Source organism: Pleurodeles waltl, chromosome 3_1 (assembly GCF_031143425.1).
Source record: "Pleurodeles waltl isolate 20211129_DDA chromosome 3_1, aPleWal1.hap1.20221129, whole genome shotgun sequence".
Taxonomy (NCBI): domain Eukaryota; kingdom Metazoa; phylum Chordata; class Amphibia; order Caudata; family Salamandridae; genus Pleurodeles; species Pleurodeles waltl.
This window is the reverse complement of record NC_090440.1, coordinates 1,282,226,401-1,282,249,283: the sequence shown is the minus strand read 5'-3', so window position 1 is coordinate 1,282,249,283 and position 22,883 is coordinate 1,282,226,401. Positions and strand designations below refer to the sequence as shown.

Below are 22,883 nucleotides of genomic sequence, written 5' to 3'. Positions count from 1 at the left end.
CCCTGGATGTACAACTAGGCTTTGAGGCATCAGACAGTGCCAGGAAGTCGAAGTCTCCCAGGCGAGGCTATGGCACCTAGCAACAGCTTGTCTCACTGCCAATGTGGAAAAAGGCTAGGACCAGGCTGCCATTGAGGCCTCATCGAAGGGCAATACCAGTTCAAAAGTTGAAGGACCTTTTCTGCAAATTTCTGTAAGCAAATTTGCCCGAGTCTCTATAGTAAGCAATTGTAGTTAACACCTCTGCAGCTTTGCGATATACCACAGCAAAAAAGGTGCTCTCTTCAGTAGGGCCCAATGGCTAGTTCAAATCAGTCTCAAGAATGGTGTCAAGGCCAATCACATTTTGTAGGTATAAACCAGCATCAGTGCAGTGAGGAAGAACAAACTATTTGGCGCCTCATCATTGCATTCATCATGGGGAACATGCTAAATGCCCCATACAGTATCCGTATCAGATCCAAAAATAGCCTTCGGCCATCCATAATACTAGTGTCAAGGATAGTGTATTATAGGGGAGTCTTCCTAGACCAAGAGTTAGGCTTTGGTACTTTAACGTGACACTGGTCGAGATCTAGACAAACTGCTTTGGATCTCAAACTGGCAGAGTAGGATCTAGAACCCTTGTCTTTGAGACAAGGTCAGTTCCAAATCAGCTGGAATGGGTATGACCTTGGTCAAATGTGTCGAAATACTGACTGAAGGGGTCAGTCACTGGAGGCGAAGGGCCAACCACTGGAAGTCCCACTAGAGGCCCTAACAGAAATATGGGTGCCAAGAGACTCCAGGTGGACACGGATTAATCTGAAAAAAATTACAGAAAAGATCTGTAGAAGTCCTCTACCTGTTGCAGAGCCGATGTCCTAGGAAGTTTGTGATGCATCAGCTCCAACTGTCGAATGGGATCGGTGTGGGACGATGTCGGTGGAGGCAGATCCATGGAACGACAACTGCATAACAGCCCCTGGAGCGGGATTGGTGGGCTCTCATTTGTGTTTGCATCAAGTTTTGGCTTTTGACTTTGTCTTGAACTTACCCGGAGCTGAAGGCCCACAGTAGGACTTGGATTTGTAGCAGGACTGTGAAAGTGACCAACCTCACTTCTTGCGTTCAGTGAGATACAACTGCGACTTACACTCCTTGATAGCCTTAGAGTGCAACAGGGAGCATTTGTCGCTGGACTTCGAGTCATGTTTGAAGCCTAAGCACCATAGGTAGGCATCCTACGGATCCATGACCGACATCTGTTTAAGGCTAGTGCAGCATAGTTTAAAGCCTATTGTCTTTGGAGGAGACAGACTCCCAATTGCACTCTGTCGTAGTAGATATTTTGGAAGTCTAAACACCAAAAAAAAAAATGTAGTACACTTACAGACCTGTGTGAAGACATGGGGGGAAAAAAGAAACCTTTGTCAGCAGGCAGGAGTGGAGCCAATATACAGCTCTTTGCCATGACTTCTGGAGGCAGGAAGAGGCCACCCAGGTTTCCCATTGTGCAATACACCAATACGCCAGAATTGTTACAGAAATAAATTCCGGATTCAGTCTTGTGCCTAAGGTAATTTAAAAGGTCAGGCACCTGCAGTTATATGTATCCATCAGAAATATGTGTCTCTGGAGTCTTCAGTCTCCCCACTACACAGCTCAATAAGCCTCTTTAAAAATAATAACCAAAGATCCACCTATTTAAGCTGTGCTTAAAAAGAATGATGAATGTTAGTTTACAAGACCACTGTGACCTACACGACCAATCCGCCAGTTTCGAAGTCTCCCATCCGACCCACCTAAATGTCACCATTCTCTGGTTTTGTGTTATAGCGATATAATAATTAAGTTTAATGTGAACCTGTTTAAGAAAGCAGTAAAATAAATGAATAAATAAATACCTGGTCACATCGGGTCTGGAAGTATGTGCTGTTAAAAAAAAAATGAAATGGTCATTCAGTTTTATAAATGAAGAAATTATGAAGCAGACAAAGCTAGGTGCTTAAACGTTTGATGTCCTAAATTATTCCTCTAACAGTTTTTACTTGCAAACGGGGCGATCGAGCAACCAGAAGATTTGAGATATTTGAATTATTCAATCTAGACATTAGACAACAAATAACATACAAACGAGTTAATCAGGTTCATAAACTCAAAGCTCACTAGTACTGGGAGTTTAACAAAAAAAAAAAAAAAAACATCGAAGTCTTTGTTCTTCAGAAAGAGAACATACCATGGGATTGTGAACTCTTTACAAACAAAACAGAAAAAGTTCTGTGATCAACAAATATTTTGGTCACGTTGGTTTACAATGCATGAGAAAATATTGCGAACTATAACGCAAAGCTGATTAACATTTGCCTATCTGGTCGTTAATATAACCAATGGCTTTGTATTATTATTTAAATAGAATCACCTCATAACTACAGCAAATTTGAAAGGGAGCACTTTACTGACATACGAACAGTTTACAGCTGCAAATGTAAAGAGGCAATGAGACTGCATAAGAGGTAGGAGGGAAAGGACGTTGACACCTCCTACCTTTAGCATCCTATAGCTCTCAAGGAATGAACTGGGCATTTTGGTGATTATTTAACTGCAAACTCGCTAGGTTACTGTGCTTAGGCCTCACCAGGCATCAAGTCTCTGCAACAGTGACTTCTTAGTTTGATCAACTTGGATAAACACATGTAAAATAAAACAAGGATAGGAGAACATCAATTGCGCTTCTCTCTGCCGCAGCAGCGGCCGCAACATAGGTGTAGGCCAGAATTGTTTTGCCGTGGTTTTAACCTCCCGCTGTGTAGGAAAAGAGAAAGAGCAAAAAAGTAAAAAAAAGTTCAAAAAGCCCCCCCCAAAATGGCCAGGCTCGCCTTGGAGTCTGCCACTAACTCAAATGCGCAATGATCTTTAATCTTGTGCCACCTTGAAAGGAGGCTCTACATAAGTAAAATACCAAATGTTTGTAAGAGATGTATTCTCTGCATTGTCCATAAATCCATAAATCCCAATAGGCCCAACAGCTAATGTCAGGTAGCCAGAGTTCCTTGGCGCATAAGATTAGATGATTAAAAAAAAAATTTAAAAAAAAGAAAGAAAGAAACGAGGATCAACAGTAATCCACAAACAAACCGGGCTCCCGTGGGAGCCGCCGGTACTAGCACGGACTCGGCGCGCCCGGCAAGCCCCTCCTCTTCCCCTGGTGTGTCGCGTCAGCTCACCCCTGTGCAAAGCGCTCGCGGCTCAGCTGCCTAGCTGGCCGCCATGTCCCCGTCTGCATTTGGAGAGAGGCGTTGGAGTTCTCATCCCATCTCATGTGTTGAACGAGGCTGTAAGGGGTGTGCGTCAAGGGAGACGCTACACCTCTAGGTGCAGCCTTCGAGGCCCAAGAACACTTTCTGGAGCCGATTTAACAGAAGAAGAGAAGCAAGGAGGAGAGACATTTGGATCAGAATTAATATCACTGGTTAAGCATTATTTGAAAGGTCCTCAGGTAGGCGCTGGCAAGCTTGAGGCAACACGAAAAGGTAAGCCTGGATCTCGGGGGCTGGAGAATATTATAACCGTGGACAATGTATGCTTAACCAAAAGGAGGGGCCAATCTTGAGTAAAGGGGAGTCTGGGGGAGTTTGAGAACTATACAGGCGGTGACTCTGGAGGAAAAAGTGCTACCCTAGGCTCAATAACTAAATATTTCCAGTCAGGGGTGGAGGAGGTAAGTGAGATTCCTCCTGCACCTATGGAAGCACAATTGGCCTTAGGGGGCCCAGAGGCATTGGAACAGGAGTCCCTGGAGAAGTGTGAGGTGCAGATGGCCCAGATCTCTCAAATAAGGGGTGGCTTTTCAAGGGGCAGGGAAGATTCCTTGCTCTTACAGGGTCCCCCTTTTGAGCCAAACGCCTCGGCCCCTGCAGAGCCCAGCAATGAGGTTGTTTATGAACTTTTGCTTTCCCTCACGAAGGAGATCAGGGAAAAGTTTGAGATTTCCGAGAGCAATCAAGCTAAGATACAGGAAGCATGTATGGTTTTGGAGACTAAGATTAATCAGTTAACAGATCGGGTTGGCGAGGAGGCCATGGATCAGCAAAAAGGTCAGGTGTTGGCCAACTCTCAAGATATCTTGCATTTTAAACGTGGGGAGAGGACCCTACAGGATAAGTTAGAGTTTTTGGAGAATAACATGAGAAGAAACAATATTAGGGTTCTTGGAGTCCCGGAGTGGACGGAAGGAGCGGATCTCAAGGGATACATGGTTTCACTGATAAAAGATACAATGCCAGGTTTAGCACATCTGGAGGATGATATTCATAGAATACATCGAGATCCGTTCAAAAAGAACGCGGGTAGGAAATCCCCTAGAAGAATCCTAGTGAATTTTGCCACTTATTCAATAAAAGAAAAGATTTTGTCTGAGGCTTTGAAGGTGGGTAATTTTGTTAAAGATGACTGGTCCATCAGGATACGGTCAGATGTTTCTAGAGGGACCTTGGACAGACAGTGGGAGCTGGGGATATTAATGCAAGAGCTTCGTTCCTTGGGGGCAACAGTGCAGTTGAGATTTCCCGCGGCCCTGCGGATTATGTGGCAGAATAAAACCCATAACATAAGAGATCCAGAGGAGGTTAGGGCCTTTATAGAACAGATGAAGTTGTCGCAATAATGTTATAATGTTGGTATGATTGGATACAGCCCGGTGCACGGAGCGCTCTACGGGATATCTATGGTTGTCCAATTAAAAGAAAGGAGGGTTCCCACGGGTGGGTGGGTTAGGGGTATGAGGGGGTTTGGTGTGGTGTGGGGAGTGTGTTGTTTTGGGTGTGGGGGCATTGGAGGGGGGGGGGGAGATAAAAATATGAAAGTCCTCAGAATGGGTTTTTCACAAATAAAGAAGGGGAGGATTCAACAAGTTTCTCTAGAGGATGGGTAAACAGGAGGGTTTATTCCTAAAAATAATTTCATGGAATATCAACGGGTTAAGGGTCGAGTGTAGAAGAAGAAAGATTTTGGAGTTTCTTAGACAGGAGGATGAGGATGTGATTATTCTACAAGAGACGCATCTCTTACAAGAAGAATGGGAAAAGGTGTTTAAAAGTACACGGTGGATCTCCCGGGGGATGGTGACTAATCAATTGTGCCCGATCAAAGGCGTCGCTATTCTTTTTAAAGAGAAAATAACTAAGGGGTTATGTATAGGTGATGTGCAGGTTGATTCAAAGGGTAGATGGGTGGTGGTTGAGGTGTGTTTTTTTTGGTCTATGGCTTACGATTGCAGGCTATTATGGCCCCAATACGGATGATTTTACCCCGTTTATAGAATTATATAATCTTCTTTTGAAAACTAAGCATACGGTTGTGTTAGGAGGGGACTTCAATATATTGTTGAATTTGGAGCTGGACAAATCCACCACCCGGGCGACGGCTAATTCCCCTAGAAGTAGGTCAATGATTAAACAGACGATAATTGATTTGGGGCTTGTCGATGTGTGGCAGGTTAAAGAGGGGGGGGGGAAGCAGATTTACTTTTTATAATAAGAAATATGGGCACAGGTCCAGAATAGATTTTTTTTTAAAAAAAAAAATGTATTGCAAAATAGCCTGATAGGGAATGTTTCCTATATAGCGCATGCCCCAGCACATCTTTCAGATGATGCGGTTGTTAGGTTGTATCTCTCCCTCATGGTGCAAGTTCCTGGGCTTCGGTGTAAAATAAGCTGTTCATTATTATTGAATGACTTGATAATTGAGATACTAAGAAAAGACACAAGGGAGTTTTTTGAGTTGAATCAGGGTTCAGCTAGTTTGCAAATTAGTATGGGATGCATACAAAGCCTATATTAGGGGAAGATTGATTAGCTTGGCTGCATTTAGGCGTAGGGAGGAAAGAGAGAAATTACGCAATATTGAGACCAGAATGGCAACTCTGCAGGAGTCCATACAGGCCGCACAGAAAATGGAGAGTAAGGTTCAATTAAGGATACTAGAGCAGCAATATGAAAAAGCATATTTGAATTTAGAGTGTTTTTTAGAAAGCCAAGAAAGGAAGAAATGGGAAGCTAGTCAGTATGCGCATTATGAATACGGGGAAGGATGTAGTAAATTATTAGCTTGGAAAGTAAAGTCAGATCACTCAAAGAAACATATCCCTTCAATAAGGTCCGAGGTCACTGGGCAGATTTGTGTAGAAAGGTCAGAGATAGAAGCTGCTTTTGTCTCCCTTTTTCAAACCTTGTATTCCGATGAGTTGCGGAACTCTTGAGGAGCAGATTAGGGATTTTTTGACTAAAGTTAGATTGCCGTGTCTGGAGAACTCAGCACTACATTTGTTAGAAGGAGAGTTAACTGGGATGGAATTAACTGAAGTTTTTAAGGGTTTGAAGAGAGGAAAGGCATCTGGCCCAGATAACCTCCCGAACGAGTTGTATTTGGCACTAAGGGAAGAACTAATGCCGGTTCTATTGAAACTGTTTAACTATATGTTTCTGGAACGGGGGCATGCACCGAGTTCTTGGGCTGAGGCTGTAATTTGTTTGATTTTGAAACCCTGTAAAGATCCAACACAGTGTTCTTCTTATCGGCCTATTTCATTACTAGATTCGGATTATAAAATGTATACAAGTTTGTTATCTAAAAGACTGGGGAAAGTCATTCCTGGATTAGTTCATCCAGATCAGAAGGGGTTTATTAAAGGTAGACAGCTAAAGGAACTAGTGCATGACTTGCTGGCGGCAATGGACTTGGCCTTAGCAGAGAGGCTCCCTCTGGCAATATTAACTTTTGACGCAGCTAAGGCATTTGATCAGGTAAATTGGCTATTTCTGCAGGTGGTAATGGAGAGGTTTGGATTAGGGACCACTTTTATTAGAGCAGTTAAAGAGCTATATAGGTCACCAACAGCGAGAATCTTGATTAATGATGTGCTATCACAAGAAGTAGGCATTCTTAAAGCGAGACACGTCAGGGTTGTCCCTTATCTCCTCTATTTGATTTATATATTGAGCCTCTTGCAAAATTGCTTAGAGACAACGGGGAAATCCTTTCCTTTCAGTACAAGAGTTGGGAGAAGAAAGTTGCATTGTACGCAGACGATCTGATGATTTATACTAGGGATCTTTCTTTTTCACTCCCCCCAATAAATTTGGTGATAGAAGGTTTTGGTAAAATGTCAGGTTATAATGTCAATGTTGAGAAGACGGAGATTACGTGTTGGAATATGTCATATGAATCCCCGTTAGTTAAACAAGAGATTAGATATTTAGGAGTTCAGATTATAAAAGATTTGGGCGACCTAGCAAGGATAAACTTTGAGAAAGTCCACCTTGAGACTAAAACTCCTTAGAACATGGGCGGCTCTCCCTCTCTAATAGGTAGATCCAATATTTTGAAAATGATAATTTTGACAAAATGTACTTTATTTAATGCTATCCCCTTAGAATTCAAGGGTAAGTGGTTTACCAAACTGCAGGGAGATTTGTCTTCGTTTGTCTGGGCACATAATGGAATAAGGATATCCTGGAAAAAGCTGTGTAAGAAGAAGGAATGGGGGGGGGGTTAGCAACAGCTGATTTCTGCAAGTATTACTTGGCTTTTCAATTTAAGAATAGTAGAATTCTTTTAAATAAAAAGTCAGAATATACCCCAATGTGGGAAGCTCTGACAGCACACGTGGAGGAAGGGGCGAGTTTTTTGTTAAAATAAATTTGGTCATCCAAGGTTTTAAAAAAAAGTTAGACTTAAGATTCCACGGCAGGCCTGTAAGATCTGGCTACAGATTCGTTATCTACTAGGGATAGCTTATTATTCTGGACTAGCCCCAATTTGGGATTCACCTGGTACCCCGGTATGTCTCCTTGACAAATTATCAATTCCACTAAAAGCGAGTGGGGTACTACGGTGGGGACAGATTATAGAGGGTGTGAAGTTGATTCCATTGGTGACATTTTTGGAGAGAGCGGGGGGTCAGTTTCTAAATTTAAATATTATCAGTTGGCTAGTTGGATTAGATCGTTACAAGAAGGGGAAATTGGTAGATCCTATTGGGAGGAGAAATTAATTCAGAGACCTTTACTTAAAGAAATTGCGTTTTGGTATCAAACCTTGTTGGAGGCAGCTGAGGAGGATCCCCCCCCCTCCAGAAGTGGGGAGAGGATTTTCCAACCATGGATATAATATAGTTGTGGCAAAAGTCATGTTCAATTCTTTGGTCCGCTGTTAAATCAGCGGCAATGAGGAGGAATCATCTGTTTACTTTGCACAGAGTGTACTGGCTCCAGTAAGGCTATCCCGTATTGGCAAAATTTAGAAAAACTGTCCATGATGTGATGACCCAAATGCGGATGATATTCATATGTTTTGGGATTGTCCCAGTTTAGCTAACTTTTGGGAAGCCGTGCAGAATGTCCTAAATAAGGTATTTGGCGAAGAAATAGCTTTGAATTCTGTTCTAGTTTTATTTGGGGTTTGCGATCTGAAAGACCAAACACAGCAATGTCTTTTGTTTGTTTTGATGCTTGCAGCCCGGCAGCAAATGTGTTATAAATGGATATGCTCACTACCTCCTACAGTGCAGGAGTGGCAGAACTCGGTAGATTTATTATTTAAGTTGGACAGAGCCGGGCCTATTAGTAAAAGAGATTTTTTGGTTGGGATGGGAAAATGTTTGTCAAACTTCTACTTGATAGGAGGTGTTTAGTTTGGTTCTGAAGGCCGATGATTATACCTGATCCCCCCTTCTGCGCATCTAGGCCTATTGCCCATGTAGGGCACTAGGCGGTTAGAGGGGAAGGATTAGCCAAGGTGATAGGGGGATCCATGGAACAGAGCGCCAGGTGGAGTGGCCCGTTGATACTGGGGGGCTATACACTTGGGGTCAAAGAGTAGTGGATCCTTTCTTTATTGGCACGGATTAGTGAGATGAGGGCAAAAAAAAAAAAAAAAAAAAGGATAGGAGAACATCTATTTGAATGAAAACAAACTTTGAGAAAGTATTAAGGTAAATATTTGTTTATAAACCAATTTATCTATATCACAACAAACATTACAGTGCAAGCAACAAAGTACATTACAATTAATAAGCAGACAGTTCATGGCATCTCACTGATAATTGTTTATGGCAAAGTGTGAACCACTGCGAGGAAAGGTAGGTCCTGAGAGGGGGAGGTGACCCTAGACACATCTATTCTGCTGAACATGGTGTCTTTTCTGTGGAGGTGCTCTTCAGGTGGATGCAGGGGACAGCACCTTCCGAACCAGACATGGAATGGGCCAAAAACAAGCAGTGACTACGCTAGTGGTTGCTGCAATGAGTCTATCAATTGCTTTGTTATATTTTTAAGTTGGTCAGTGTTTAAATAATATTTTTGTATTATATATTGTTTATGGTGTATATAATTTGCGTTAACTAAATACTTTATAGTATTAATTATACTGTAGTGGGTATATTAAAAAAGGCTCTTATTTGTCACACTGCTTGAAGTAAAGAGGTCTCAACAAGCAATATGCTTCCTTTTTTTACTGTGAGAAGTATCTGTTACCTCAGGGATTGCCTCTAGAAAGATTGTGTAAACTACATTTCCTTGGTACAGCATTTAAAACTGTTTCTTTCAACAGTTTTACATCCACAAATTGCATGCAAAAATTCTCGACCCGTTATATTCCCTAAAATCCTGCATGAAAAACTGACATTCCATCACATTATGTTTTTTTAAATGGACACCTGTTTCTTTCTACCTTCAGTCTCCCTCTTCTGTATACAAGTTGATGTAAAATCTCATGCCTATCTGCCTTAATGGTCTTTGGAAACCACAACATTATCTATTAATTAATTCCAGCTAGTGATTGTGCATCACATAGCCCCCTCTAATACTCACATCTACGTCAACAATGCACCACAAAGAAACTGGACTGAATGCATGGAATGAGCATGCAATACTAACCCCAATAACCAATGGACTGACCAATAACATGTAGGCTCCCTGGTAGCGTGCTACTGTTCGTAAAGCACTTTGATGCATTGTCAGGGGGTAGTGAGCACTATACAATACAATTTATTATCATCATCATTCGGGCACGTAATAGAACCACCTTTCACCACCGATTTTCTCATGTTTTTGGGGGCATATCGTGCCACAGAAGTTCCTCTATTTTCACACACCAGTCGACTGCACCCCACCAAGTGGTCAGTGCAGGCAGATTAGCAGAGTTCCAAGCACATGCTACTTCCGTTTTGGCGATCAGGTTGCCTAGCCCCAAGAGGGAGCGCCCCCATCTCTCACCACCTAAATCCACCAGGAGACTCATAATTGCAATTTGTGGTGTGTGATCAAGGGGTCTTTTCAAAATACACAAAAGGTTATTAAAGATAGCAGCCCAATACTTCATAATCATAGGGCAATACGATCCAGGCCTACCTCAACTCGCTATCCTTCCTGGGGCCCACTGCCCATTCCGAGCTAGCTTTCAAAGGGATGGATAAGTCCAGTGAATTAATGACTAGTGATTTGTAAATATTGAAAATGCCTCTTCACAAGGCCCCATCAATATTTTGTCCTCTGCTGTGGTGTACTCAGGAGTGTCCCCCAAAAGAGGCCCTATAGGACACCAGGGTGTGGAGAAGTTGCAGGAACCAATCAAACTGAATACTAAAAATAGAATTCTACCTTCTGCTACTGAAATGACTTCATATGAGATCCCCCCCTGTTCAGATATGCCATTTAGGTCCCATTTGACCAATCTTGCTAGTTGGGGTTCCTGTCCCAGCCAATGGTTTCTTCAGAGGGGCGTTTCAAGGGTAATCTTTTTGGTCTCACTTAATGCAGAACTGTGATTCGCACCTGACAGTATTACTGAAGACATGCATTGTATGCTCAGCTCCTTTCTAACGATTAACAATCACATTTCAAAATCTATTGCGTCGCAAACGATTTTTTTGACAAAATACGTCTAGCTCAAGTAATGAGACACTGATGAGCAGGAGATTTTTATACAACCATCTTTTCCAACATAGTGACTAAAAAGAAGTAGGACTTATTTTTTTGAGATTCAAAGTTACAAATCATCCTAATGACGTCACTAGAAATGACATTGCACTACTTTAGTCATGGAACGAAAGAGAACATGGTGCATGCTAAGATCCACCTAGAAGCTTTAATACACAGTCAAGATTAAGGCAATGAACTAGTAACTTCAAAATGCCCTGTGACCAGTAGCTCAACAAAGATCCGACTGGGAAAAGCACAATCATTTTATTTCTTCCCCATATAGTAATGGTGGAGTACCCAGTAACATGTTCAATATTCTCGGTATACATGACCACCTCTGCTGAAGACAGGGGTTGCTACAGTGGCTGTTGGTCATTCGACCCTTCACTGGAAGCACTGCTACTAAAATGGGAAAAGAAAATACAGGGCTTGGGTGTTTGTATAAGGGTTCCAACTGCTTAACACCGCTTGGGCCTTTTACTAGACAGCTCTTTGGATACTCCATTTTGGCGTGTAGCTGCTGTGATGAGTCCTCCAAAAGCATACCACACCAAAATTGTGTAAGGAGCTTTATTCCAGGCTCCAGAACACAACATCAAGCAGCTGACACAAGCAGAGTCTGGTCGAACCAAAACAGAATCACAGCACTCCTCACATTCCAGCAACACCACCAGTCCTTTCCAGAGCCAGACCTGAGAAGCAACTGACAGCTTTATTACAAATCTCAAGCAGATAATCCACATGGAAATTATAACCCTCTAACTTCTCCACCACCTTTTAATTCTTGGGGTGATGTCTTCAGCACACTTACAGGAGAGAGTGCACATGGAATCTATGGTCCTTTCTCATTGCAAAACCAAGACCCCATAAGAAGACCAAAGTGATTTATGAACCAAAAAAAGCAAGCACCTTGGGCTTAGTCACAAAGTCACAAAGTTATATACTTCACCACCCTTAAGGGAGCGTGATGCAAAGGCTACCAATTTTTCTTCTCCATCAACAAACTTGAAAATCGACCACCCTATCTCTCCTCTTATTTCTGTTGCTGAATAGACACACTGATGTTCTAACGTCAGACTGTTCCGTCTTAACTAGATACAGTAACCTTTCCCAGTTTGCTAATGTATTCTACACAAAGACTGAGTTCTTTGACAGGTTTCATAAGGGCATGGCATAGATTAATTTAAATGGAAGTATTTAAACGTTATGGTTACTTCCAGGCACCTATCAGCTGAGATCACAGCCAATTCTTTCATGGGCACTAGAGAAAATTGAATTTGGTACAAAAAATAAAATCCACAAACTGAAATCTTTAAAATAATAAATACAACTAGCCACCCAAATAAAAATAGGAGGGAAAATAAACAAACACAAGAAACAATAAAGACGGTATACAGATATAAATCAGTCAATCTGTAAAAATAAGTGCGAAATAAAGAGCTGTATTAAGTACAAAAATGTACTTGATAACTCTGAAAGCTCTTTTTGAATTTCAATATGTGCAATTCTTTAACATTTACCACTTTTCCCTTCTGGAAATCTCATTACGAAGCTACATCTTTGTTGCAACAACAAATGCCAGCATATTAGCAGGAAACTGCATTAAGTAATAGATTATAAAGTGAGGAAATAAGAACCGATTAGAAACCCACAGTAAATTTGAAAGCAGATACGGAAGCCATTGAAACTGGTTAGAGAATTTGTTGTACAGCACTACAGTCTTTTCTTGGAATAAGCGAGAGAAATTAGGCCCATTTACAGAGTTCTGAAATGTATGCTTCAAACTCTTCCCAAACATTGTAACTTGATATAACAATATTTCAAAACTACACCACTTTTTGCCTTCTGCACTCCTCATCTATGTTCAATTGTTGTATTTGAAATCATTCTCATATTTTCACTGATGTAAAGTTAAAAAGCCCCTCAAAAAGCACGTTATTTGTGTTGGTCTGAAAATGCTGTATTGTTCATTAAATCTATAGAGCTTGGAATCAATCTGTCCACACTGCCAAAACAGTGATCCATTTTAGAGAAGTCCAAGAGAAGATATTAAAGATACAAGAAATGATAGTCATTTCTGGGGCAGGAATAGGGGGTAGGATAATCAGGTCAGTATAGCCAGGATGAAGTGGATTCAGTATGAGACCAGTCTATATGGAATGTGGGGTCCTCAACTGACTGGTAACTCTCTGTTTTGATGTCATTATTAGATTTGCAGTTGAAATGAGATACAAGATAGAAAAATGAAATGTAGAGCCATAAAAGCAGAACGTACAAAGTAGTTGAAAAGTACTGACAAATACAGGAGTTAAGGACAGGGTAAGGAAGAACTTTATGTTACAATTTAGGAAGTAAAAGTAAAGTGAGATATTACCACAGGCATGATTTATTGTAACAAGTGCTTAGTCGGGGCAAGGTAAACATTATGGTAAGAGATAGGGAGGGTTAAGTAAACCTCAGGGGATGGGTTAAAGATTAGGAGGGTGTAACTGAAAGGATTATGGTTGGTTCCGGATTAGGTCTGAATTTACATTGGTTTAAGGACGGATTAGATTTAAGGTTAGAGTTAAGTAAGGTAATGGTGTTTAAAAAAAAAAAAAAAGTGAGGAAAAAATGGAGCCACAGGAGGCACTAGAGGTATACTGGGGTTATCCTCCATGAACATCACAGACATTCTGTAAGGGGAAAAGGTTTAGGGTTAGGGATGAAGAAACAGAGAAATTATTGTAATTATTAATATACGTCAATGAACAATTCTCATACATAGTAATAGTAAAAATTCCAAAGTTTTACTTCTACGTTTTTAACTATTCTAAAGATATAAATGTTGGTGGTGACTTTTACTACCGCATTTTTCACACTTTTCTGCCCTATAATTTATTGCATTCTGCTCATTACCAATTGTGGGACCAAAATAAGTAGTGTTACATTCCTAGCCCCCCCACCCACCTGTCACAGACGAAAAAGCATGAGCAACAGAAAAGCAAAATGGGGCAATTTAAGAAGTTCCTCATCACTTAACTCATAAAAGTAAAATGTGGTTAATTGCTGCAGTCATCCATACCTTTCATCTGCAACGTCCTTCGTGAATACCGCTTACTGGGTCTTCTTTCAAATGTGGCAGACCGTCTGGTTTTACTGGACTTTGTGGTTTGATATTCTGTTTTACCACTTATTAAAAAGAAAAAAAGTAAAGTTGTGAGTGGGTAAAAAGCCAAAAGGAACAGTTGAAGGTAGCCTTTAATGGAAAACTGATCTGCAGTCATATAAAAACTTGAGGTCTACTACATAACGATAAGGTGTGTTATTTTTTTATTATTTTATTTTTAACATTTTTTCTCCTTTTTGTAGTCTTTACTCAAATCCAACGGTACTTCTTGTATCAGTAGCATTGAAGTCTAACCATCCTTAATGGTAGAGTATGCTTTAGAATTGCTCTTCGTGTTTGGATCCTCACCACCCATAGTTAATTCTACAACACATTGACCTGTGAAAGAGCCATGTTATATTATTTTATGTAAATTTTTGTCTGGTGTGTGAAGGAAAAAGATACCTGGCTTTAGATTTATTTACAACTAATGACAGCCTTTGGGCAGACGAAATGACGGAGGTCACGGTACTGCAAATTGTCCACCCTTTACAAGCTTATAAGTTTGATTGTTAGACTAAATGCAAAGAATGATAGTAAGGCAGCACCAAGGTTGAGCAGCTTAGAAACCAAATGCTTTGCTCTCTACTACAAACTCATGACTAGAGATCTCCTTTCCAACAGACCATGTGTAGATATATATGTAACAAAAGAACAATGGACCATCTGGAAGCGTGAACTTTCAACTATGTATTAAACAAATCTTGATATTCTGCTTACTTATTCTAAGTACAATTGAGTGAAACCAATATCTTACTCACTGAAAGAATCAAACCTGTTGAGACAGACTATATGCATGAAACTTACGTATCTTCAATGGATTCTTTCAAATTGAGCAAAAAAAAAAAAAAAAATCATAATACATATGGTGCCATTTACTTAGTCACTCTGCTATCACCCCGTGCGGATGCTAACAGATGTGCCAGACGTGACTACAAAGGATCTCTTGACATAGGTGAAACCAAGATTATGGGAGGGAGCGGTATACGATTATCATCACTTAAGAGTCTGCCTCTGTATAGTCAGGTCTGCATGGGGGCAGGCCAGCGGCAAACAGACTTTGCTGTGCAACTTCCCGATTGAAATGTAATTGTGCATGACCGACTCATCTGCTTCTACGAAGGCCAAAAAACGTAGCAGCCTCTTTCGAAACCCACTCTTGGCTACAATAAATTGTGTCTTTTGAGACTAAGAGGATATAAGCAACTGGAAAATATTTACAGATTCAGGCTACTGTGTTGTGTTCACTGTGAAACTGGCTTATCGACTTGTCATACTCCCATCTTTTATTACAGAGCACGGATTTAACTGTGTTAACAAAACTTTGTGTTCTCATAATACAGCTCCGAATGGAAGCAGCATAATGCACTGCCCCACCCATATTCACCAGCTCAACCGCTGTGTAAAGCATGGGTCTCTTCGATCGGTAACTACGAAGCCAAGCAGCAAGTTGAGCAACACTTTGAGAGGCTCTGCCAGCCAGGCAGAAAAACTGATCAAAATTCATCCACTTTGCCAACCAACCCACTGCATCCAAGATAGAGGTGCATCCCTGAGGGGGAGGATGACCTGCGAGCCGGTTTGCCGCCACCCTTCACTTTGAAAAAGGAACGTTGGCGGCCAGGAAACCAGGATGTGGTGTGCAGCCTAACTTTGTTAATGTGGCAGTCCACGCTAAAAGGAATGCAGGCTGAGGTAGCACCCGGTATGCAAAATCAGAGTGGGGAGGAGGAACCTGCCACTTGCCTGAGAACCAGAGGTGGGCAACAGCTGGAGTCACAAGAGGGTGCAGACCTGGAAATGACCCTGGCAGGGAAGGCGGCTCCTCACTCTGAGCAGGCTGCCAACCTCGACATGGGGGAAACTGAGCGGAGCTTCTCTTTTGAGGAAAACAAATTACCTGTGGACTGACAGTATGGATGTGGTTCGAGACAAGTCCCCCGACACAGACTCTGATGAGGCTGGCGCAAACCCAAACATAAAAGCTCTGCTAGCAGAAATATGACTGTTTGTGCGCTATTAACTCCACAATGGACATCCAGACCGACAGGCTGAATTGGATGACTAATAAGCATGAGGGTCGCCTATGCTAACTTGAACTGAGAGTGTCAGACACTGGGGATGATGGTTATAGTGTGTAATGAACTAACGCTACATTTGGATAAAGGGCTGGAGGTTAATAAGGGCAAGAATGAGGACCTGGAGGCCCACTACAAAAGAAACATCAGAATTCTGTCTCTACCTGAATTCATCGCTATTGGATAAATAGAGACCTAGGTTGAGGACAAAGTCATTTTTATGTCACACCAAGGCGGCGCATGTGCTGCAGCTACGAGGCATGGTGTATCTTATCTGTGGGCATAGACACGCCCACCTCTTGTAATTTGTTCCTTTGAGTGCCCTTCAAAAATCCTCGCTTTTCTGTGGGCAGTTGTTTACAATTGTTCCTCCTTTTGGTGTGTTACCCAAGTCAATGGGACAGCCCCAGTTACATGTAGGCTTTTACCGGTGGGTCATTTGTTTTACGTTTTCACACTATATATATATATAAAATGTCACTTACCCAGTGTACATCTGTTCGTGGCATTAGACGCTGCAGATTCACATGTTGTGCATTATCCTGCCATCTAGTGTTGGGCTCAGAGTGTTACAAGTTGTTTTTCTTCGAAGAAGTCTTTTCGAGTCACGAGACCGAGGGACTCCTCCCCTTTCGGCTCCATTGCGCATGGGCGTTGACTCCATCTTAGATTGTTTTTCCCGCAGAGGGTGAGGTAGGAGTTGTGTATATAGTAATAGTGCCCATGCAATGGAGTAAGTATGTATGTACATAATGTGTCTAAAAGTGATATATATTTACAAAATGTACAAGTTTTATCAACATATAATTTTCATCAACTTGTAACGGCTACAGGCTCCCGGGGAGGCAGGAGGGCGCATGTGAATCTGCAGCATCTCATGCCACGAACAGATGTACACTGGGTAAGTGACATTTTCCGTTCGATGGCATGTGTAGCTGCAGATACACATGCTGTGCATAGACTAGTAAGCAGTTATCTCCCCAAAAGCGGTGGTTTAGCCTGTAGGAGTTGAAGTTGTTCGAAATAATGTTCGTAATACTGCCTGTCCTACTGTGGCTTGTTGTGTTGTTAACACATCCACACAGTAATGTTTTGTGAATGTATGAGGCGTAGACCATGTGGCGGCCTTACAGATTTCCATCATAGGTATATTTCCTAGAAAGGACATTGTGGGCCTTTCTTTCTAGTGGAGTGTGCCTTCGGTGTAATAGGCAGGTTTTCTTTTTGCTTTAACATAGCAAGTTTGAATACACTTAACTATCCATCTGGCAATGCCTTGTTTGGATATTGGATTTCCTGCATGAGGTTTTTGAAAGGCTACAAACAATTGTTTTGTGAAATTGTTTTGTTCTGTCAATGTAATACATTAGTGCCCTTTTGATGTCTAATGTATGTAATGCCCTTTCGGCTACTGAGTCTGGTTGTGGAAAAAAGACTGGGAGTTCCACAGTTTGATTTAGGTGGAACGGTGATATAACTTTTAGTAAAAATTTGGGATTTGTGCCTAGAACCACTTTATGTTTGTGTATTTGTATAAAGGGTTCTTGTATGGTAAATGCTTGTATTTCACTTACTTTTCTAAGAGATGTGATAGCTATTAGGAAGGCTACTTTCCAGGTTAAGTAATGCATCTCACAAGAGTGCATGGGTTCAAATGGTGGACCCATGAGTCGTGTTAATACAATATTGAGGTTCAATGAGGGAACTGGTGGTGTTCTTGGGGGTATGATTCTCCTTAGACCCTCCATAAATACTTTTATGACTGGGATTCTAAAGAGTGATGTTGAATGTGTAATCTGCAGATAGGCAGATATTGCTGTGAGATGTATTTTATTGGACGAAAAAGCTAGCTTAGATTTTTATAAGTGTAATAAGTAGCTTACAATGTTTTTTGTGGACGCATGTAGTGGTTGAATTTGATTATTATGGCAGTAATAAACAAATCTTTTCCATTTATTTGCGTAACAATGTCTTGTACTAGGTTTACTAGCTTGTTTAATGACCTCCGTACATTCTTGTGTAAGGTCTAAATGTCCAAATTCTAAGACTTCAGGAGCCAGATTGCTAGATTGAGCGATGCTGGATTCGGGTGTCTGATCTGTTGTTTGTGTTGAGTTAACAGATCTGGTCTGTTTGGTAGTTTGATATGAGGTACTACTGACAGATCTAGTAGTGTTGTGTACCATGGTTGGCGAGCCCAAGTTGGTGCTACTAGTATTAGTTTGAGTTTGTTTTGACTCAATTTGTTTACTAGATACGGAAGGAGTGGGAGAGGGGGAAAAGCGTAAGCAAATATCCCTGACCAACTCGTCCATAATGCATTGCCCTTGGAGTGAGGGTGTGGGTACCTGGCCGCGAAGTTTTGGCATTTTGCATTTTCTTTTGTTGCGAATAGGTCTATTAGTGGTGTTCCCCAGTTTTGAAAGTAAGTTTGTAGTATCTGGGGATGAATTTCCCATTCGTGGATTTGTTGGTGATCTCGACTGAGATTGTCAGCTAACTGGTTTTGAATTCCTGGGATGTACTGTGCTATTAGGCGAATATGATTGTGAATCGCCAATGCCAAATCTTTTGTGCTAAGAGACACAGCTGTGATGAGTGTGTCCCTCCTTGTTTGTTTATGTAATACATTGTTGTCATGTTGTCTGTTTTGACAAGAATGTGTTTGTGGAATGCTTTCAATGCTAGAAACACTGCTAGTAGTTCTAGATGATTTATATGAAGCTGGCTTTGTTGAGCGCCCCATTGTCCCTGTATGCTGTGCTGGTTGAGGTGTGCTCCCCACCCTACCATGGAAGCATCTGTTGTGATCACGTATTGAGGCACAGGGTCTTGGAATGGCTGCCCTTGGTTTAAATGTATAGGATTCCACCATTGAAGCGAGGAGTGTGTTTGGCGGTCTATCAGCACTAGATCTTGAAATTGACCCTGTGCTTGTGTCCATTGTGTTGCTAGGCACTGTTGTAAGGGCCGCATGTGTAGTCTTGCGTTTGGGACAATGGCTATGCATGAAGACATCATGCCTAGAAGTTTCATCACAAACCTCATTTGATAGTGTTGGTTTGGGTGCATGTTTAGTATTACGTTTTTGAATGCTTGTACCCTTTGTGGACTTGGAGTGGCAATCCCTTTTTGTGTGTTGATTGTTGCTCCTTAGTATTGTTGTATTTGACACGGTTGTAAATATGATTTTTGGTAGTTTATTGAGAACCCTAGCTTGTGAAGGGTTTCTATGACGTATTTTGTGTGATGAAGACACTGCTGCTGAGTGCTGGTTTTTATTAACCGATCGTCTAGGTAAGGGAATACGTGTATGTGCTGTCTCCTGATATGTGCAGCTACAACCGCAAGGCATTTTGTGAATACTCTTGGTGCTGTTGTTATCCCGAACGGTAACACTTTGAATTGGTAATGTACTCCTTGGATTACAAACCTTAAGTATTTCCTGTGGGAAGGATGTTGGGTATGTGGCAGTAAGCATCCTTGAGATCTAATGTTGACATGTAGTCCTGTTGTTTGAGCAAGGGAATCACGTCTTGAAGTGTCACCATGTGAAAGTGATCTGATTTGATGTAAAGATTTAGGTGGTCATTCTGACCCTGGCGGTCTTTGACCGCCAGGGCGGAGGACCGCGGGAGCACCGCCGACAGGCCGGCGGTGCTCCGAAGGGGATTCCGACCGCGGCGGTAAAGCCGCGGTCGGACTGGCACCACTGGCGGGCTCCCGCCAGTGTACCGCCGCCCCATAGAATCCTCCACGGCGGCGCAGCTTGCTGCACCGCCGCGGGGATTCTGACACCCCCTACCGCCATCCAGATCCCGGCGGTCCGACCGCCGGGATCCGGATGGCGGTAGGGGGTGTCGCGGGGCCCCTGGGGGCCCCTGCAGTGCCCATGCCACTGGCATGGGCATTGCAGGGGCCCCCGTAAGAGGGCCCCTACATGTATTTCACTGTCTGCCGCGCAGACAGTGAAATACGCGACGGGTGCAACTGCACCCGTCGCACAGCTTCCACTCCGCCGGCTCGATTCCGAGCCGGCTTCATAGTGGAAGCCTCTTTCCCGCTGGGCTGGCGGGCGGTCTGAAGGCGACCGCCCGCCAGCCCAGCGGGAAAGTCAGAATTACCGCCGCGGTCTTTCGACCGCGGAACGGTAATCTGACGGCGGGACTTTGGCGGGCGGCCTCCGCCGCCCGCCAAGGTCAGAATGAGGGCCTTAGTGTTCTGAGATGGGTCTCAGTGTTTTGTCCTTTTTTGGTATTATGAAATACAGGGAGTAAACGCCTGTTCCTTTCTGATGGTTGGGTACTAGTTCTATTGCATCTTTTTGTAACAACGCTTGGACTTCTAGTTGTAATAGATCCAAGTGCTGTATGGACATGTTGTGTGCTTTTGGAGGCACATTTGGTGGTAATTGTAGGAATGCTATGCAATAACCATGTTGGATAATGGCTAGGACCCACGAGTCCGTAGTGGTGTGTTTCCAATTTTGGTAATAATCTGCGAGTCTCCCCCCCACTGGTGTTGTGTTGGTGATTTGTGACGTTGGAGTCACTGTTTAGTTTGTGGGGTTTTTGGGCTTTGGAATTTCCCTCTTGTTTTAGGGAACTGTCCACCCCTATATTGTCCCCGAAAGCCTCCTCTTTGGTATTGGCCCTGGTATGTGGGTCTGGCCTGTGAGGTAGAAGGCTCTGTTTGTTGGGCCGGAAACCCCCCTCTAAAGAGTGGCTTCCTAAAGGTGCCTCTGCTGTGTGGAGAGTAGAGCGCGCCCATGGCTTTGGCCGTGTCAGTGTCTTTCTTTAGCTTCTCAATAGCTGTGTCCACCTCCGGCCCAAACAATTGTTTTCCATTCAAAGGCATATTCAGTACAGCCTGCTGGATCTCTGGCTTAAATCCGGAGGTGCGTAGCCATGCGTGTCTCCGAATGGTGACCGCTGTGTTTACTGTTCTGGTGGCTGTGTCTGCTGAGTCCATAGCCGATCTTATTTGGTTGTTGGAGATACTTTGGCCCTCCTCCACAACCTGTTGGGCATGCTTCTGAAACTCTTTGGGAAGGTGTTCAATGAAATGTTGCATTTTGTCCCAATTTGCCCTGTCGTATCTTGCCAATTAAGCTTGCGAATTGGCAATTCGCCATTGATTGGCTGCCTGTGCTGCCACCCTTTTCCCCGCTGCATTAAACTTTCAACTTTCTTTGTTGGGTGGTGGTGCATCCCCAGAAGTCTGTGATTTTGCCCTTTTCCGGGCTGCTCCTACTACCAGAGTTAGGAGTTAGCTGTTGCGTAATGTACACCGGGTCCGTAGGGAGAGGTTTGTACTTCTCCACCCTAGGTGTGATGGCTCTGCCTTTGACTGGATCTTGAAACACCTGTTTAGCGTGTTTTAACATGCCTGGTAACATAGGCAAACTTTGGTATTGGCTATGTGTTGATGACAGAAGTCTTCCTCTATAGGTTCGGAATGCAGTGCTACGTTATGAAAAGTAGCTGCCCTGGAATCCACCTGCATGTAAGCAGTACTGTCTTCTGGTGGTGATGGTCTTGCCGGGTAGCAATCCGGAATATTATCAGATACTGGTGCATCATACAGATCCCATGCATCTGGGTAATCTTGGCTCATCCCTGTGTGCGTTGGTGATTGCATCCTTGGGGGTGTTGCAATTGGGGACAGTTGTGGTGAGTGCGGTGGCGATGGCTGTGGTGAAAAACGTGGTGGTGTTTTTTCTTTAGCCACCTTTGCTTTTGGCTGCTTTTCCGTTTCATGGAAAGCGAGTTTCCGCTTCACTTTAATTGGGGGAAGAGTTCTTATTTTCCCCGTGTCCTTCTGTATATGGAGCCTCCTCTGTGTATAGTCTTGCTCTCCCATCTCTAGTTCTTGTCCAAACTTGTGGCCTTGTAGTTGTGAGGAAAGGCCTTGTTCGTCGGTATAGGAGCTTTGTTTCGGCTCCGAGGCTGGATGTTTCGGCACCGAAACCTTTTCAGCAGTCTTTTTCGGCTCCGAAGCAACTTTTTTAGTTTTCAGGGGTGCCGATCTCTCTGTGTCGAGTTTGGTCGGAGCCGGTATCTCTGTGCTGAGTATACTCTGTGCTGGTATCTCGACCGGAGTCGGATGTCTTCGGCTGGTGTGTGCCCTTTATCGGTGCCGATGCTTGGTCACCGTGCTTACGGGTAAAGCCATGGCCTGTTGGTGGTGGCGTCCCCTGGGCTTTCATAATTTTTGAGTGAGTTTTGGCCGGGGCTGTTTTACTCACGGTTTGTTGATTCGCCGGCTGCTCACTCTCGGGCTCGTCCGAGTCAGGAATGGAGAATGTCTTCTCTTCTTCGACATCAGGGTGTCCAGCCAGCGTCTACGCCATTTGAAGCCTTCGAGCTCTCCGGTCCCGTAGCGTCTTCTTCGACCGAAATGCCCGACAGGCCTCGCAGGTATCCTTCTTTGTGTTCGGGGGACAAACACAAATTACAGACCAAATGCTGGTCTGTATAAGGATACTTAGTGTGGCATTCGGGGCAGAAGCGGAATGGGGTCCGTTCCATGAGCCTTGAAGACGCACGCGGTTGGGCCGACCAGGCCCCGCCGGGGAGTGGAAGCCCCGAAGGGCTGCCGGAGCTGCTCTTTTCTTCGGTGTCGATGTGCTAATACTAACCCGATACCGAGCGCAAACAATACCGTCTAATTTTCCGATTGTTAACTAACTTTTCC

General features: G+C 43.1%; 1 protein-coding gene across 2 annotated transcripts in view; it reads right to left on the bottom strand.

Annotated features, from left to right (window-relative positions):
• Window positions 1-22,883, bottom strand: part of EPB41L5 (erythrocyte membrane protein band 4.1 like 5) — an 873,454-nt gene that overhangs the window by 412,115 nt on the left and 438,456 nt on the right. For both annotated transcript variants that reach the window (XM_069224616.1, XM_069224615.1), the window contains exons 13-14: window positions 14,026-14,132; window positions 1,887-1,914 (exon numbers count right to left, since the gene is read on the bottom strand). In XM_069224616.1, coding sequence (XP_069080717.1) covers window positions 1,887-1,914; window positions 14,026-14,132 — 135 coding nt within the window. The remainder of the gene's footprint in view (window positions 1-1,886; window positions 1,915-14,025; window positions 14,133-22,883) is intronic.